This window comes from Mandrillus leucophaeus, unplaced genomic scaffold, assembly GCF_000951045.1.
Source record: "Mandrillus leucophaeus isolate KB7577 unplaced genomic scaffold, Mleu.le_1.0 Scaffold603, whole genome shotgun sequence".
Lineage (NCBI taxonomy): Eukaryota > Metazoa > Chordata > Mammalia > Primates > Cercopithecidae > Mandrillus > Mandrillus leucophaeus.
Genome location: NW_012106509.1, coordinates 593,318 through 610,334, shown reverse-complemented (window position 1 = coordinate 610,334; position 17,017 = coordinate 593,318). Strand labels below are relative to the sequence as shown.

Sequence of the window (17,017 nt, the reverse complement as noted above, 5' to 3'; positions counted from 1 at the left end):
CAAAGAATAAAAGTAAAGAACATACTGTAGTAGGATAACTTGCTGCTTTCCACTAGATGGGAGTATGAGATAACCAGATGTTAGAAAGATTCTTTTATAGCTGAACTAGAATATGCAAGTTCTTCAACAAATTCTTACCAAATAAAGATTTCTGACTAGTGTGCACAAGGAAAGCAATTTGCCTCTTCACCACCAGCCTCTCTCTCTCTCTCTCTCTGTATCTCTCGGAATATACAAGTCAAATCTAATATTTTCAGTTTGCATACTGAAAAGTATTTTAAGAACATTCAGAATGTAACAACCTAAAATCTATAATTAATAATGTATTATTTGGCAATGAGATTCATTTGGGTTTTTAGTTGTTGTTTTTTCTGTTTCTGATGTAGAGAAATTCCATGACTTATATTAATTTTAAATTTAGAAAACTTATTAAACTCTTCTTAATGCTAATTAATACATTGCATTTCTCTGTGATCATTCATAGCATCTATGAATAGCAACAGTTTAGTTTTTTTCTTTTTGATGAATTCTTGTCACTTTTTTTTACACTGTTCTGATTAGTACCTTCAGAACAATATGATTAGAATTGGTGATAGCAAGGTTGCTTTCTTGCTTCACATCTTAAAACTAATGCAGTAAGTATGATCTATGCTGAGTGTCTGGGTTTGTTCCCCCCGTGCCCCACCCTGCAGAAACTCTTTCTAAAATTGTTTCTATTTCCCTTTACTAGTTTCTTCTATTCTCTTTATTTTCCTTCCTTTTACTTCAGACTTATTATGCCTTTTTCCTAACTTCCTGAATTGAACATTTAGTACTTTATTCTTTCCTTTTTTCTAATTTGAGTGTTTTAAAGTGTAAATTTTTTATTTAGTTATCTAGTTATTTCAACATGCATACTTAACCTAACTAACTAAAGTTAATCCATGTTTATATAGACTGAACAATGTAAGTATCTTTAGAATGTGTTTTAAAACACTCAGATCGCCAATCTTAATTTTATGCTGTTGTTGCCTTGTATATTAGTTCCAGCTTAAATGTTTAACACCACTCCCTACTACTCTGTTTTTCTCTGTCACCTTTTCCAGCTTCTTTTCCTCTGCCAGACTCTTTCTTGAGTCCTTACTTTTTCCCTCTACACTTTCGCCAAGAGGCACAGATGATCTCTTTAACTCATAGTCATTATATTGTTCTCTGACCACCAAATTTATATTTCCTACCAGGCTACAGTGTTTAACCTGAGAGTTATATATCCTACACTCTGTGATACCTTTACCTTATCTCACAGGCATATCAGATTTATCAGTGGTTTCATTTTGGAGGCTTCCATTGGCCTTCCCCACTCCATACTGCAAAACTGTTCATCTTTTGAATAAACTGTCTTAATATATTATATTCCTTCTACTAATTTACTCATCTCAGAAACTTGGTTTTATTTTTCGAGGGACTGAGTGTATTAGTCTGCTCTCACGCCGCTAATAAAGACATACCCAGGACTGGGTAACTTACAAAGGAAAGAGGTTTAATTGACTCACAGTTCAGCATGGCTGAGAAGGCCTCAGGAATCTTACAATCGTGGCAAAAGGGGAAGCAAACACATCCTTCTTCACATGGTGGCAGCACGAAGTGCCTAGGAAAATGGAGAAAAGCCCCTTATAAAACCATCAGATCTCATGAGAACTCACTCACCATCACAAGAAGAGTATGAGGGTAACAGCTCCCATGATTCAGTTACCTCCCATCATGTCCCTCCCACAACACGTGGGATTATGGGAAATACAATTCAAGATGAGATTTGGGTGGGGACACAGCCAAACCATATCATTCTGCCCCTGGCCCCTCCCAACTCTCATGTCCTCACATTTCAAAACACAATCATGCCCTTCCAACAGTCTCCCAAAGTCTTAACTCATTCCAACATTAACTCAGAAGTCCAAGTCCAAAGTCTTATCTGAGACAAGGCAAGTCCCTTCTGCCTGTGAGCCAGTAAAATCAAAAGCAAGTTAGTTACTTCCTAGATACAATGAGGGTACAGGCATTGGGTAAATATGCCATTCCAAATGGGAGAAACTGGCCAAAACAAAGGGGCTATAGGCCCCATGAGTCGGAAATCCAATAGGGCAGTCATTAAACCTTAAAGTTCCAAAATGATCTCGTTTGACTTCATGTCTCATATCCAGGGCGTGCTAATGCAACAAAGGTGGGCTCCCCATGACCTTGGGCAGCTCCATCCTTGTGGCTTTGCAGGGTACAGTCCCACTCCCAGCTGCTTTCACAGGCTGGTGTTGAGTGCCTATGGCTGTCCTTGGATCTACCATTCTGGGGTCTAGAGGATGGTGGCTCTCTTCTTATAGCTCCACGATGCAGTGCCCTTGTGAGGATGCTGTGTGGGCGCTCTGACCCCACATTTCCCTTCCACACTACCCTAGCAGAGGTTCTCCATGAGGACTCTGCCCCTGCAACAAACTTCTGCCTGGACATCCAGGCATTTTCATACATCCTCCAAAATCTAGGCAGAGGTTCTCAAACATGTCTTCTGCATACCTGCAGGACCAATACCTTATGGAAGCTGCCAAGGCTTGGGGCTTGCACCGTCTGAAGCAATGGCCCAAGCTATACCTTGGCCCCTTTTAGCCACCACTGGAGCTGAAGAAGCTGGGATACAGGGCAGCATGTCCCAAGGCTGCACAGAGCAAGGGGGCCCTGGGCCTGGTCCACAAAAGCATTTTTCCCTCCTAGGCCTCCAGGCCTGTGATGGGAGGAGCTGCTGTGAAGCTCTTTGACAGGCCCTGGAGACATTTTCTCCATTGTCTTGGTGATTAACATCTGGGCACCTTGTTACTTATGGAAATTTCTGCAACGAGTTTGAATTCCTCCCCAGAAAATGGCTTTTTCTTTTGTATTGCATTGTCAGGCTGCAAATTTTTCAAACTTTTATCCTCCATCACCTCTTGAATGCTTTGCTGCTTAAAAATTTCTCCTACCAGATACCCTAAATCACCTCTCTCAAGTTCAAAGTTTTGCCCCTGCCTACAGATTCTAGGGCAGGGGCAAAATACCACCAGTCTCTTTGAATAGCCAGAGTGGCCTTTATACCGGTTCCCAGCAAGTTCCTCATCTCCATCTGAGACCACCTCAGCCTGGACTTCATTGTCTTCATCAGTATTTTGGTAAAAGTCATTCAACAAGTCTCTAGGAAGTTCCAGACTTTCCCACATCTTCCTGTCTTCTGAACCCTCCAAGTTTCTAGGAATTTCCAAACTTTCTCACATTAACCTGTCTTATTAGCCCTCCAGACTTTTCTAACCTCTGCCTGTTACCCAGTTCCAAAATCGCTTCCACATTTTCAGGTATCCTTATAGCAGCACCCTACTCTTTGCAGTACCAATTTGCTATATTAGGCCATTCTCATGCTGCTAATAAAGACATACCTGAGACTGGGTAATTTATAAAGGAAAGAGATTTAATTGACTCACAGTTCAGCATGGCTGGGAGGCCTCAGGAAACTTACAAACATGACTGAACGGGAAGCAAACACATTCTTCACATTGTGGCAGGAAGGAGAAGTGCCGAGCAAAAGGGGGAAAAGTCCCTTATAGAACCATCAGATCTCGTGAGAACTCACTCACTATCATGAGAATAGCATGAGGGTAACAGCCCTCATGATTCAATTACCTCCTACCACATCCCTCCCGTGACACATGGGAATTATGGGAACTACGATTCAAGATGAGATTTGGGTGGGGTCACAGCCAAACCATATCACTGAGCCTTCCCTTTACCATCACTATATCCAAATCACAACGTTTAGTCAGGTTTTTGTTCGAGGAGACCTCAAATTTCCTCCTTTCTTTTCATCTCTACTGTTGAATACTCTAAGCCATAGAATATTTTATCTGGACCACAACAATAACCCTTCAAGATATAAATTCCATTTGTGAAGTAGTGGCAGTATCCTGTTACTTAGAACCATGCCATTGCAAACTGGATGCATAATTAACATGTTAACTTGTCTCCCTATTTCCAGTTATGTTTCACTCCTAATCCATTTACCACATGGCAGATATTGTGATGTTTAAAATTACAGATCCGATCATTTTATTCCATTACCAAAAAGCCTTTGCTGCCTCCTGATTGCTCTTATGATGAAGCCCAAATTCCTTAATGTGTTCTATGAGCCCCTGCATGACTCCATGCCTATCCCTCCAGCCTTGCCACCCTCCCACTGACTCATCTTCCTACAGTCATACCAACCTCCCCTGGTTATGACACCTAAGGGGACAATTTCTTTCCTAATTCAGGATCACTGCAGGTATTCCTCTTTATACCCAGACACTAGAGACTTTTCTTTTCCTTCCTTTTCTCCTTCTCAGATACGCACCCACATGCACAGTTTACACCTATGATTCATACATCGTCCAGATCTCAACCTAAATGTCATCTTCTTATGGAGTCCCTTCTTCACTAGTTTGAAGTCAAAATTACACCCTCTCAAGGGACCCTGTACTTGACTTTCCTATCACAAATGAAATTGTGTGTGTGTGCGTGATTATTTAATGTCTGTCTCCCACCAGACAGTAAGTTCTACAAGTCAGAGACTAGGACCTTTTTTTTTTTTTTTTTGTAGCACTATGTCCTAGTGTGAAGTACATTGCTTGGCACATGGGCACTCATGTATGTTGCATGAATGAATGAATGTCTGTGTGCCAAACCAGAGTGAAAAAGAGAACATTGTCCTTGAACTATAAAAAACACTGTGATGGCAGAGAGCACATGGTAGGTGGCAATAAGCATTTGAAGAAATAAAATAAGGGAAGGAAAAAGAAAGGAAAACAAAAGGGAAGGACATGGAGGGCAAAAGAAATTGAGAAAAAAATGAGAAAGGTTGTAGTCTTTGATGGGAAAAGTTTCCCTATCTCTCACTAAAAAAAAAAAAAAAAAACACGAAACCTTGGATAATGGCTATAAAATGTTAACATGCAATAAAATACAAAGCCTGTGGCTTAAATAAAATAAGGAAATGCATATAATTTTTGTGGTTTTATTTAATTAATTTCTTTTTCTTTATTATTTATTTACTATTTGGTGACAGCATAAGGAGTATCAGATGGGGTTACACTCAGACATGTACCTTTAAGTGTGTACTTTTTAATCAGTCTTTTATTTCTTTTTAATGGTACAATTGAAGATGTCTGTTATTGGGGCCATCACCACTTCTTTCAGTGAATTAATTTAAAAAATCTTGGTTGGTTTTGGTAAAAATCAAATGAATAATTGCTTCTCCTGATCATATCAGAAATGCAGATGCACGTTTGGTTGACAAAACATACTGAATTTGTTAAAACAATTACTTTGAAAATTCAGTTGAAACGTTATGGTACCATCTAAATCACAAAACTTAATTCAGTAATTTCCAAAAATACATTATTAGTGACTGATAATTCTGCTGCTTTCCTCTTTTTTTCAACTTCCATTTTAGATTCAGAATGCACATGTGCAGTACAGGTATTTTACATGGGTAAATTGCATGTTACTAAGGTTTGGGGTACAAGTGATCCCATCACCCAGGTAGTGACCATAGTACCTGAGAGTTAGCTTTTCAAACATTGCTCCCTCTCACCCTCCTCACTCTTAATAGTCTCCAGTGTCTATTAGTCCCATCTTTGTGTCCATGTGTACTCAATATTTAGCTCCCACTTATAGTGAGAATATGTAGTATTTGGTTTTCTGTTCCTGTATTAATTCACTTAAGATAATGGCTTCCAGCTGCATTCATTTTGCTTCAAAGGACATGATTTCATTCTTTTTTATGGCTGCATAGTATTCCATGGTGAATATGTTCCACATTTTCTTTATCCAGTCTACCATTGATGGGCATCTAGGTTGATTCCACTATGTCTTTCCTATTGTGAATACTACTGTGATAAACATACGAGTGCATTGTCTTTTTGAAAGAACAATGCATTTTGATTGCTGGGTTGAATGGCAGTTCTAAGTTCTTTGAGAAATCTCCAAACTGGTTTCCACAGTGGCTGAACTAATTTACATTCTCACCAACAGTGTATAAGCATTCCCTTTTTTCCACAACATCTGTTATTTTTTGACTTTTTAGTAATAGCTATTCTGATTGATGGGAGATGGCATCTCATCATGGTTTTGATTTGCATTCCTTAATGATTAGTGATATTGAGTATGTTTTCATATATTTGTTGGTCATATGTATATCTTCTTTTGAGAAGTGTCTGTTCATGTCCTTTTCCCATTTTTTAATGGGGTTGCCTTTTGCTTGTTGAATTGTTCCTTATAGATTCTGAATATTAGACCTTTATTCGATGTAGGGTTTGCAAATATTTTCTTCCATTCTGTAGGTTGTCTGTCTGTCCTATTGCCAGTTTCTTTTGCTTTGTAGAAGCTCTTCAGTTTAATTGGGTCCCTCTTGTCAATTTTTACAACCTAGCTCTTAAAAGCCTTATCAAGCAAAGTTGTGTTTTGTTTCCTTCTTGCAACTTTATGAATACTTATTCTCCCTTGTAAAAAAGAACTTGCCTTTGCATACTATGATATAGAATATGCCTAAAAGTATTTTATGAACTGTAATTGTGTCAACATAAATATCGATTAAGTACGATTAATCATTTTCTACTTATTTTCAAAATTATAGAAAAATATGTCGTAACTGCAAGTGTGGCCAAGAAGAACATGATGTCCTCTTGAGCAATGAAGAGGATCGAAAAGTGGGAAAACTTTTTGAAGACACCAAGTATACCACCCTGATTGCAAAACTAAAGTCAGATGGAATTCCCATGTATAAACGCAATGTTATGATATTGACCAATCCAGTTGCTGCCAAGAAGAATGTCTCCATCAATACGGTTACCTATGAGTGGGCACCTCCTGTCCAGAATCAGGCATTGGTAAATAATATGGGGACAGAGAGTTCCTTTATTGAAGTTCCTGGAGCATTTATTGGGGGCAGTTTCTTTGGTGACCTAATCAACTTCACACATCCCAGATCTATTGTTCTTCCGGGGTTCTCATTACTTTGACTTCTGATTCCTTTTCTAGTCTTTTGAATGTAAGACTAAATACTTCATACAATTTTTCCAACTCCCCAGATATGTTTACCTTTTTGAGGGAATGGTCTAACATTCTTAATAATTAGATGGAAATAATGTTTTATATCAATCTAATAACTCTTCTAGCTTACTCTTGAGAGGATTTCTCTTAAGATGATAAAGAAGAGAATTTTTGTCATAGTTTAGAACTAAAAAAAAAAATACTCAACATTATCTTTCTGTGTTTTTTCTTCATTTTATTTTCTTCATTAATATTATATAAGACCAAAAAGATCGCAGTTTTATATCAAGTGCCTTCCACTATTATAACAACTAAATGAAACATTTGAAAGTCTTTTAAGGTTAGTTAAATCATTAAAGTGAATTTTGCGATGTCATTTTTTATGTGATAAAAATGTTCCTGGTCCTGTAGACCATTCCAAACATGTCGCCTAAAAGTTTGTGTGTTCTTTCAACTGTACATTTGTTTATTTAGCTTAAGTAAACAGTAGTAAGCCAGATCTTCCAAACTGAAAAAATATGTAATTTCATGGAGAAAAAGTGTTACTTTTTACCCAACTAAATCTATTTCGTGTACCGTTTTTGAGTTTTAACTTCTTAATATACTGTGAGGGTGAGTTGCTACTGTTGGATAGAACCCACTTCTTTCTTAAGTAACTTGCTTCTGATGTGTGTTCTAAAACATCACACTGCCTAATGGCCAATCCCAGTTAACACTGACCTCCTTCCTTGTGGTTCAGGCCAGGCAGTACATGCAGATGCTACCCAAGGAAAAGCAGCCAGTAGCAGGCTCAGAGGGGGCACAGTACCGGAAGAAGCAGCTGGCAAAGCAGCTCCCTGCACATGACCAAGACCCTTCAAAGTGCCATGAGTTGTCTCCCAGAGAGGTGAAGGAGATGGAGCAGTTTGTAAAGAAATATAAGAGCGAAGCTCTGGGAGTAGGAGATGTCAAACTTCCCTGTGAGATGGATGCCCAAGGCCTGAAACAAATGAACATTCCTGGAGGGGACAGAAGCACCCCAGCAGCAGTGGGGGCCATGGAGGACAAGTCTGCTGAGCACAAAAGAACTCAGTATGTAAGTAGAGTGGTCACACTGCTGGCCCGATTTGTATACTTTACAAAGTTTTTTCCCTTTCTTTGAACTTTTTTGGGGACTATTCCTCTGAGTTTCCAAAAGGGAATAGGTATGGGGAATAAACAGAATTAAGATTCACTTTAGACTTCCCACAGAGGGTCATCATGTTTGAAACTTCTATCTAAAGCCAAATTTTCTATGCATTTATTATCAAGGATAATTGTGAGTTTTATATACAGACAGTAGTTGGTATTGGCATGCTAATCAAGGACAGTGTATTATTCTATAGTCTGTTTCTAAACATGCTCTTGGTATTAATTGCTTATCTCTGCCCATAAATAAGAATATATGCTTAGGTTAATTCAGTTTTGCTTGTGAGAACATGCCTAAAATTCAAACTTAAATTTAATTTTTGTGGATATATAGTGAAGCTCTTTTTAAAGTCTCTTCTAAAGGGAGAAATTGAAGTATTTTGCTAATGACTTGAAGGTAGGAGGCAATTAGGACACAGATGAACAGACATAAGAACTAAACCTGCTGTAATATATTCCTCATAGCTCCAGTTAGCACACCAACCAATAAGGCTTAGTCCTGAAAAAAGAGCACTAATAAGCCCTGAGGTGATCGTTTTAGAGAATCTGCTTAAAATTGAGCTGAAAATTACTATTTTCCTTTTTCCATAAGTGACCTTAATTCAGGAAATAATGCCCTGTTACAGTGTGAATGAAGTAGATTTGAGTAGCCTGGAGAAAGCTGAGATTCCATTTCACAGAAGTATTAATATGTTATTATCTACAGAAGTATTAATATGTTATTATCTACGTCGACAAATTTGTAATTTCAGTAGAAATTATCTCTCTTCAAAGTTGTTTCTCTGAATTTCTACTGAAGCCAATGATAAGAAATGGCAGTCTTCTAATGACTACGTTGTTCTGGATGGCTTCCCTTTCAGTCCTGCTATTGCTGCAAACTGAGTATGAAAGAAGGCGACCCTGCCATCTATGCCGAAAGGGCTGGCTATGATAAACTGTGGCACCCAGCTTGTTTTGTCTGCAGCACCTGCCATGAACTCCTGGTTGACATGATTTATTTTTGGAAGAATGAGAAGCTATATTGTGGCAGACATTACTGTGACAGCGAGAAACCCCGATGTGCTGGCTGTGACGAGGTACGTTCTATGGGACCACCTGCATGCTGGTGCCCTCTTAGACCCTCATACGGTCCCGTTACCTAGAAGGCAACAAGACTTAACCAAACAGCAATTGCTCTGTTTACGTCCACAGAAGTTTTAAAAAATTAACTTTTGATATCATTCATTCTGTGTTGATTGGGTTAACAAATGAAAGACTAGAAATACAAAAGATTGATTTAGACTAAATTAAATGATAGCATAAGTTCAAGCTTTAGGTTATCATTTTCAAACTTTAGACCCTGAGAAAGTATGTTGTTACAAATGTATATTATTATATTAAAAAAAAATTTTTATTTTTATCTTCTTCCTAGCTGATATTCAGCAATGAGTATACCCAGGCAGAAAACCAGAATTGGCACCTGAAACACTTCTGCTGCTTTGACTGTGATAGCATTCTAGCTGGGGAAATATACGTGATGGTCAATGACAAGCCCGTGTGCAAGCCCTGCTATGTGAAGAATCACGCTGTGGTGAGAAGTGTTCTAAGGAGATGGTTTTGCCTCAGCCTGCTTTAGGACTCGAGTTTTTACTTTTCTTAAAGCCTCTTATAAATGGGAAACAGAAAGCACTCCTCCTAAGTAGAAAGCAAATCATTCCTACCACAGGGTGTTACAATCAATCAAGGCAGTTCAAAAACAGTACAGGCATTGACTATGAGCCACCTCAGGATTTCTACTTGTGAAGTTTATAGTATCAATTATGGGTACTGCTTAATAATAAAATCCTCACTTAAAAAATTCTTAATGGGAATGAGATTGTTTTATTCTCATGGTTAGCAATCAGATTCCATTTCAATAACGGTGTCTAGGGGCTATTGATATTCTTTAGCTCTATTTGAATATGATGCTTTCTGTTCGTGTTACTGGACCACCCACTGGAATTTTGTTTTTGCTACCTGGAGATTGTAAGATACCTATTTCTTAAACCCTTATTGAATTGATTTGGCATAACAAAATTTGGCCTGCATATTTAGATTTTTATGTGGGCAAACATTCCAATGTGAAAGTATATTTTTTTCTTGCATTTATTCTGCTTACACAGAGCTGCTATTGTATAATGGCCAAGTGATGGTAATGTAGATAAAGGGTAAAAGGTTGACCATAGATGGTAAAGTGTGTAAGCCAGGAGTATCCAAAAAGACATTTACTTCTTTATATGCAGCAAAACAAATACGTGTTAATGGTCCCCTGAGCTATAAATAAAGTAAAAGAGACTCCTGGCTAAGGAATGAAATTACATATAGTTTATCTAGTTATAAGAGTGTGGTACTTTGAAGATAACGTAACAAGATTTGATGTCACTGCCAATTTTCAGCGTTTATTCCCCCGATACAGTTATTCATTTTCTGTCAACTGTGTCTCACCAATATATTTCACATTCTCATAATTACAACCGCTCTACTTCAGACCTTTTTTTTTTTGTCATTTTGACTATTGCAGTGGCCTCAAATTTCGTTCCTCCACTTTCATTCATCTTGCTCAAAAGCTACCCGTCATAATGATGGAAAATGATCTTCCTAAAATGCAAATTATTAAACTTTTAATAGATCTGGCCCCTTCTTGCCTCTCCTGTCCCTTGTACTAGTTATCCAACCCAAATCATACATTTCCACATGCTCACCAGCATTTTCTAGTTTACACACTATTCTTTGTCTTTTGCTTACTCTTTATAGTTTTTCTAACACACCCTACTTTTCCCTGTTTTACCTGACTGTACCTACACATTTATTCCTTTAGATTCAGTTTAGCTTTAACTTTTTTTCAGAACACCTTTCCTGATTCCCTGTGTCCAAACTCCATCATTGTCTCCAGGCTCTCTGTGTTCCCAATGGTGTGTGTGTGGGGGGCGTGTGTGTGTGTGAATGTCACTCATCTGTCTCCTTCACTAGACTGTAAGCAGCTGGAGGGTAGAGCTTGCCTTACTATTTCTGTATCTTCAGTGTCGGCACTTAGAAAATGTTTGAGTGACTGACTTGTGTTCTTAATATTTCTAGCTTTGGGGCTACCGTGGGCCTTCCTTTACCTGGGGAACAAGATGTTAAATCACCGTGTAACCTGATACATTATTTAGCTAAAAACTGCTTCAATGAATATTGTTGCAACAGTTTTTCTACAGACTAAAGGTATTATCATGTATACCTTTTTTTGCTGCTGTCTGACCTTTAGTCTCAAGGACTAGAATGTAACTCCATCAGGGCAGGGATTTTTTTATCTGCCTTTTCTGTTCTGTTCCCAACACTAGGACAACATAGATGCTCAATAAAAATATATTGAAACAGATAAAACTGCTGTTACAAGCTTCTCTGTATTACATTGTTGCTAATCAATGGCAGAGAATAACCACAGATACGATTTTTTAAAATAGAATAATTTTAAAATTATTTAGTTTTATAATATAGCATCATTTTGGCCAGGCGTGGTGGCTCACACCTGTAATCCCAGCACTTTGAGAGGCCAAGGCAGGCGAATCATGAGGTCAAGAGCTCGAGACCAGCCTGGCCAACATGGTGAAACCCTGTCTCTACTAAAAATACAAAAAAATTAGCTGGGCATGGTGGCGAGTGCCTGTAATTCCAGCTACTTGGGAGGCAGAGGCAGGAGAACTGCTTGAACCCGGGAGGTGAAGGTTATAATGAGCTGAGATCCTGCCATTGCACCCCAGCCCAGGTGACAGTGTGAGACTCCGTTTCAAAAACAAAACAAAACAAAACAATAGATATATAGCATCATTTCTTTCATGTTTACTTTCTCAGTGGGATATACCATTGGCCTTTGCCTAATATTAAAATGAGCATACATATCCATCGCCAGAACAAGTTCCAGCTAACAGCAAAGAGAGCATGCCACACAGCATGCTACATTATATAAAATTTGGAGAAGTTTATCTAGTTCAGGACATTGATCTGCTTAGATCTTTTAATTTTAAAAAAGAGAGAGAAAATACAAATTATTTTTAGACTTGAAATCAAGTGCTCAACTCCAAACAACATTTCTGAGAAAAAAAAAAAAATTACCTGGAAGGAAAAAAAATGGGAAATGCAGCTACTTTGTCTCTGTGTAGTCACTGGAACGCCATAGTTACCCCCAGAATTCACATCCACCAGATTCACAGGACACTCCTGCAGAAAGCTCATTCCAACAGATGTCATTAGCTGTTTTACATCCTGTGTACAAATAAAAAGAGGGATTGAAGGAAATAAGAATTCTTTGAAATATTAAAGGTTTAGGAACATGGGAAAATCAAATGGCAGGTGGAAAGTGGTGAAGCACATCATCTTCCTGAAGGGTTCTGCTGTCCCCAGGCCCTCGGCGCAGCCTGGGCCAATTTTAGATTTTCAAAGAATTAGGGATCAATAGATTCGACCTGTGATTACATGTCAGATTTTGAATTTATAGTAATCAATAGAGATAACTAATTGAACATTAGTTATCTCTTTTTTGTAAATTGCAACTGAAAATGTGTGTTTTGGGTAATTATAAAAAGATCCACAAATACTATTATAGGTCTGAGAAAAAGTAGATAGATCATGGTCTAAAAGCAAGGGAATAAAATACACAGTGTATTTTATAAGAACACATTCAAAATGCTTATACAAACAAGAAATACTGAAAGACTGAATGTTCTTATCACAAGGAAATCATATAATGTTTAAGGAGAGGGATATCCTAATTACCCTGATTTGATCACTACACTATGTGTATACATGTATTGAAACATCACATAGTACACCCATAAATATGTACAATTATGTGTTGATCATAAATTTTAAAATGGAAAGATTAATATTAAATGTGGAAAACAATAAGACAACGTTCTAAATGAATAATAAAGCTATAAAAATACATACAAAAAGCAGTTGCTTGCATGGTGCAGCTACACATTAGAAATGTGCTTGCAATTGAAACATTTATTTTTGTTGTATTCAGGAATAGTATATTGATCACACAAAGTATTTTCCTTGTATCTCAGGGAAGACTGGGTTGACCTAACTTATAGATTACAGAGCTATAATCTCTGTAATCAGAAGCAATATAACTAAAAAATATGCAGGTCTGAAATGGACATATATAACAGGCCTCACTTCACTGCCTAAACCAATTGTCCAGTGAGTAGCAGCCACATTTTGAAGTCTTTGAGTAAGGAGGCTCAAGCTGAATGACCTCCACCCACCTGTTCCTGCCCCTTATCCCTCAGTAATTCCTGACAATCACATTACGAGGCCAAGGGTGCTTAAGATTAGTCACTATGATACCAGACAGTCTTGTTGGCTTCTTCACTTGTTATGAAATATTTAAAACAAAAACTTTAAGACAGTCATATTCATTCAGAACATGTATAAACCAGAAGGGCATGGACTATAGAGGTCTGAACTGGTTTGCTGTTTTCTGCTGTAACATAGGTCATTTACATGTTTGAATAAGAAAATTTTGTGTAAATGTATGTATGTTTGTGTGTGTGTATATATACATGTTTGTATGTCATATATATATTCATCCATAACACATAGTGAATGGTACAGGGATTGCAAGTATTCATGTTCTACAATATTAGATTACACATAAATTATGACTGATCTTATGACAGAATAGAAGCCAATTAACTACAAGTTATATTTTTAGTGCAAATTCATTATTCTCAAACACTGTCAGTATTTTTAATTGAGTCCTTAATTACTTTGAACATGATTTTAATTTACTACTGTCTAGAAATTAGTGGTGTTAATAATCTCATGTGTCATAGGTAAGACAGGTAAAATTACCACTTCAAAGCTTTAATGAACAAGGAAAAATCATCTCATAAACTTCTGTGTAATTACAAATGTGCGATCTAATAAAATACATCAGAACTAAGCACATTGCTTTGGAACTTCCCATCAACACTTTCTGCCTTGAACGCCATGAAGTTATCTTACGTGCACCACATCACCTGTTTGGCCTTCACCCATTGTTTCTCAGGATGTTCAGTATATTAACCTCTCTTAACAGTTGGCCAGAAAGGTTAGCTAGAAGGCCACCCTCCATCGTGTATTTCCGAGGTTGTCATCATGAGTTGTAATTTGTCATCTAAAGAAACGTGTTCAGTTTGTCCTAAGGTGAAAATGTTACCATTACAGCTTGATCTCTCACCCTCTTCTCTTGTGTTATTTCTTGATAGGTGTGTCAGGGATGCCACAATGCCATCGACCCAGAAGTGCAGCGGGTGAGCTATAACAACTTCAGCTGGCATGCATCCACAGAGTGCTTTCTGTGCTCCTGCTGCAGCAAGTGCCTCATTGGGCAGAAGTTCATGCCAGTAGAAGGGATGGTTTTCTGTTCAGTGGAATGTAAGAAGATGATGTCTTAGGAGGAGGGCACCCAGAAGTATCGAGCCATAGCTAGCCAAAGTGGTCTGCATTTCTACTGTAAAATGCAATTTGAAAAAAAATAAAAGGCAAAAAAAAGAAACTGTAAAGGAAACCAAGAGATTTTGTTTAATTTTTTTGGCCATTTTTTCTTGATCAATTTTTTTTTTTCTGTCTCAGCTTTTAAACTTGATTTAAGCATTTGATTTATAAAACAGTAAATAATTTTATCTTTCCATAGCTTTTCCAATGTGAAATCATTTAGTTGGAAGCTTGGATCTCATTAAACTTCATGTCTCTATTCCATTTGTGCCAAACACTTAAAAGTTAATGTACTGAATGGAAAGATGCGCATTTCTAGTTCTACACTCCTTTTTTTCCCCTCATGTGTAAAATGAAAAGGAAACTAAATTTGCCCTAATACCAAGGCGCTACATTTATTGCCTCATCTTATTCACTGACCTTTGTAATAATACACAGTGAATTCTTTTTGACAGAGAAATGAAGTGTAGTATGCAAAGCTGCCGTTTTAATGCCTATGCATTTACTCTTTCCTGATTTAGGCAGAGGTGGCATTTTCTTTATTGCATTTCTCTATTTTTTTTTTTATGTACCCTACCTCTTAGTATTCTCTTTGTAAGTGGGTGACTTCCATCTGTGGCCTTGAATATTTTATCACATGTGGCATAACAGTATCCACACTTTTTCAATTTTTTTTTTTAATTTTGAGCAATTCTGCCTCAGCTTCCCAAATAACTGGGATTACAGGTGCATGGCACCATGCCCAGCTAATTTTTGTATTTTTAGTAGAGACAGGTTTTCACCATGTTAGCCAGGTTGATCTCAAACTCCTGACCTCAGATGATCCGCCTGTCTTGGCCTCCCAAAGTGCTGGGATTACAGGCGTGGGAGCCACCATGCTTGACCTACACACTTTTTACTTATATACATGATTTTTGGCTTGGACATAAAAAGCCAAGCCACCCATTTGCTTTTAATCCAAAGAACATGTATACTTTTTGTACCCAGAAACTATGATTCATATTGATTGCACGTGCCTGCCATGATTTAGATAAGATTTTTTTTTGCATGGTTTTTATGCTTTTCTAACGGATCCTGTTTTATAATACTTCCAAGCCTATCTATGGATATGTCAAATGTCTTCACTTGTGTATTTTCATGGCTAGGTATTTCTAATGTTTATTTTTCCCTGTGTACTTCTACACATAGCTATGCACTATGAAAATTAAATGGAATGAATGATATGTATATTACTCAAAATAAAGTTTCTTTCACTTTAATAATCATTGTCTCTTTTTATTCATATCCTTTTTTGAGTGAAAAATGCTTCTGCAACTAAGCATGTGTTACAGCAGGGGGCGATGTCTCCAAGGATAAAAATTACCCAAAAGAAAATAAAGGCTGCCTCTTGACAGGACAGAACAGAATCTAGATGTTTCATTATGAAAAAAGATAAGGTTTATGAAACTTTAAAATCAGGACTTTTAAGTTGTTTTTGGTCATGCAGGAGTTTTTTTCTTTTTCAAAGAAAGGGAAAGTGTAATTTTAAAATTTGGGAGAACTTTATTTTCTATTCAGTTGGATCTAACAAGCCTTTTATATTTGGGTTTCAACTCTGGTTTCTTTATATGTAAAAATTTTAAAAGAATTTTTTCCTGAAAACTTATCATGAGACAGGAAGCAAATGGGGAATAGTGGTAGATTCATTCTTCCTAATGTTAGCAGGCCATAATACTTTTTTCCCTCAGTCTACAATTATTTCTGTCACAGTCGGAGTAGCAGTTTTCTCTGACACATACCCAGAATAACTTGACTTTTTTTTTTTTCCAGCTCCTGTTTGGCCAATAGTACTTCTCTTTACATTCCACTTCTCCACTCCCCTCCACCACACACACACGCACATGTGCATACCAGGCATACAAATTTATTCCTTCTGCACTATGCCTTTTTCGACCATGCAGAAGTAACTTTTGGAGCTTGGATATGTGTCACCTTATCTAAAGTAACCTAATTCTGCATACAATTTTATAAGCTAATATCACAAGTATCATTACTGTCCATAAAGATCACTTTACGATTGCTCATATCTTTATCTTAAATGGCAACAAATATATTTTCCACAGCATATTGTCCACAAAGTTGTACAACTTAACTTTTCCCAGACATGGCTAAGTGAGAATAAACTGAAACAGAACCCATCTGCTACCAACATGGCCAATTCCCTTAGGAAATGTGGGTTGCTCTTGAGACGTTCTGGCCTTCATATGTGTTGCATATCTCCCTTTCTTCCTTTCTTTTTTCTTTAAGCCAGGGG

The 17,017-nt window shown here is 37.5% G+C and overlaps 1 protein-coding gene across 2 annotated transcripts in view; it reads left to right on the top strand.

The window, feature by feature from the left end:
* Positions 1-15,983, top strand: part of TES (testin LIM domain protein) — a 65,993-nt gene extending 50,010 nt beyond the window's left edge. For both annotated transcript variants that reach the window (XM_011999839.1, XM_011999840.1), the window contains exons 3-7: positions 6,659-6,911; positions 7,814-8,149; positions 9,102-9,317; positions 9,653-9,811; positions 14,496-15,983. In XM_011999839.1, the coding sequence (XP_011855229.1) occupies positions 6,659-6,911; positions 7,814-8,149; positions 9,102-9,317; positions 9,653-9,811; positions 14,496-14,684 (1,153 nt within the window). In that variant the 3' untranslated portion in view covers positions 14,685-15,983. The remainder of the gene's footprint in view (positions 1-6,658; positions 6,912-7,813; positions 8,150-9,101; positions 9,318-9,652; positions 9,812-14,495) is intronic.
* Positions 15,984-17,017: the final 1,034 nt, after the last annotated feature.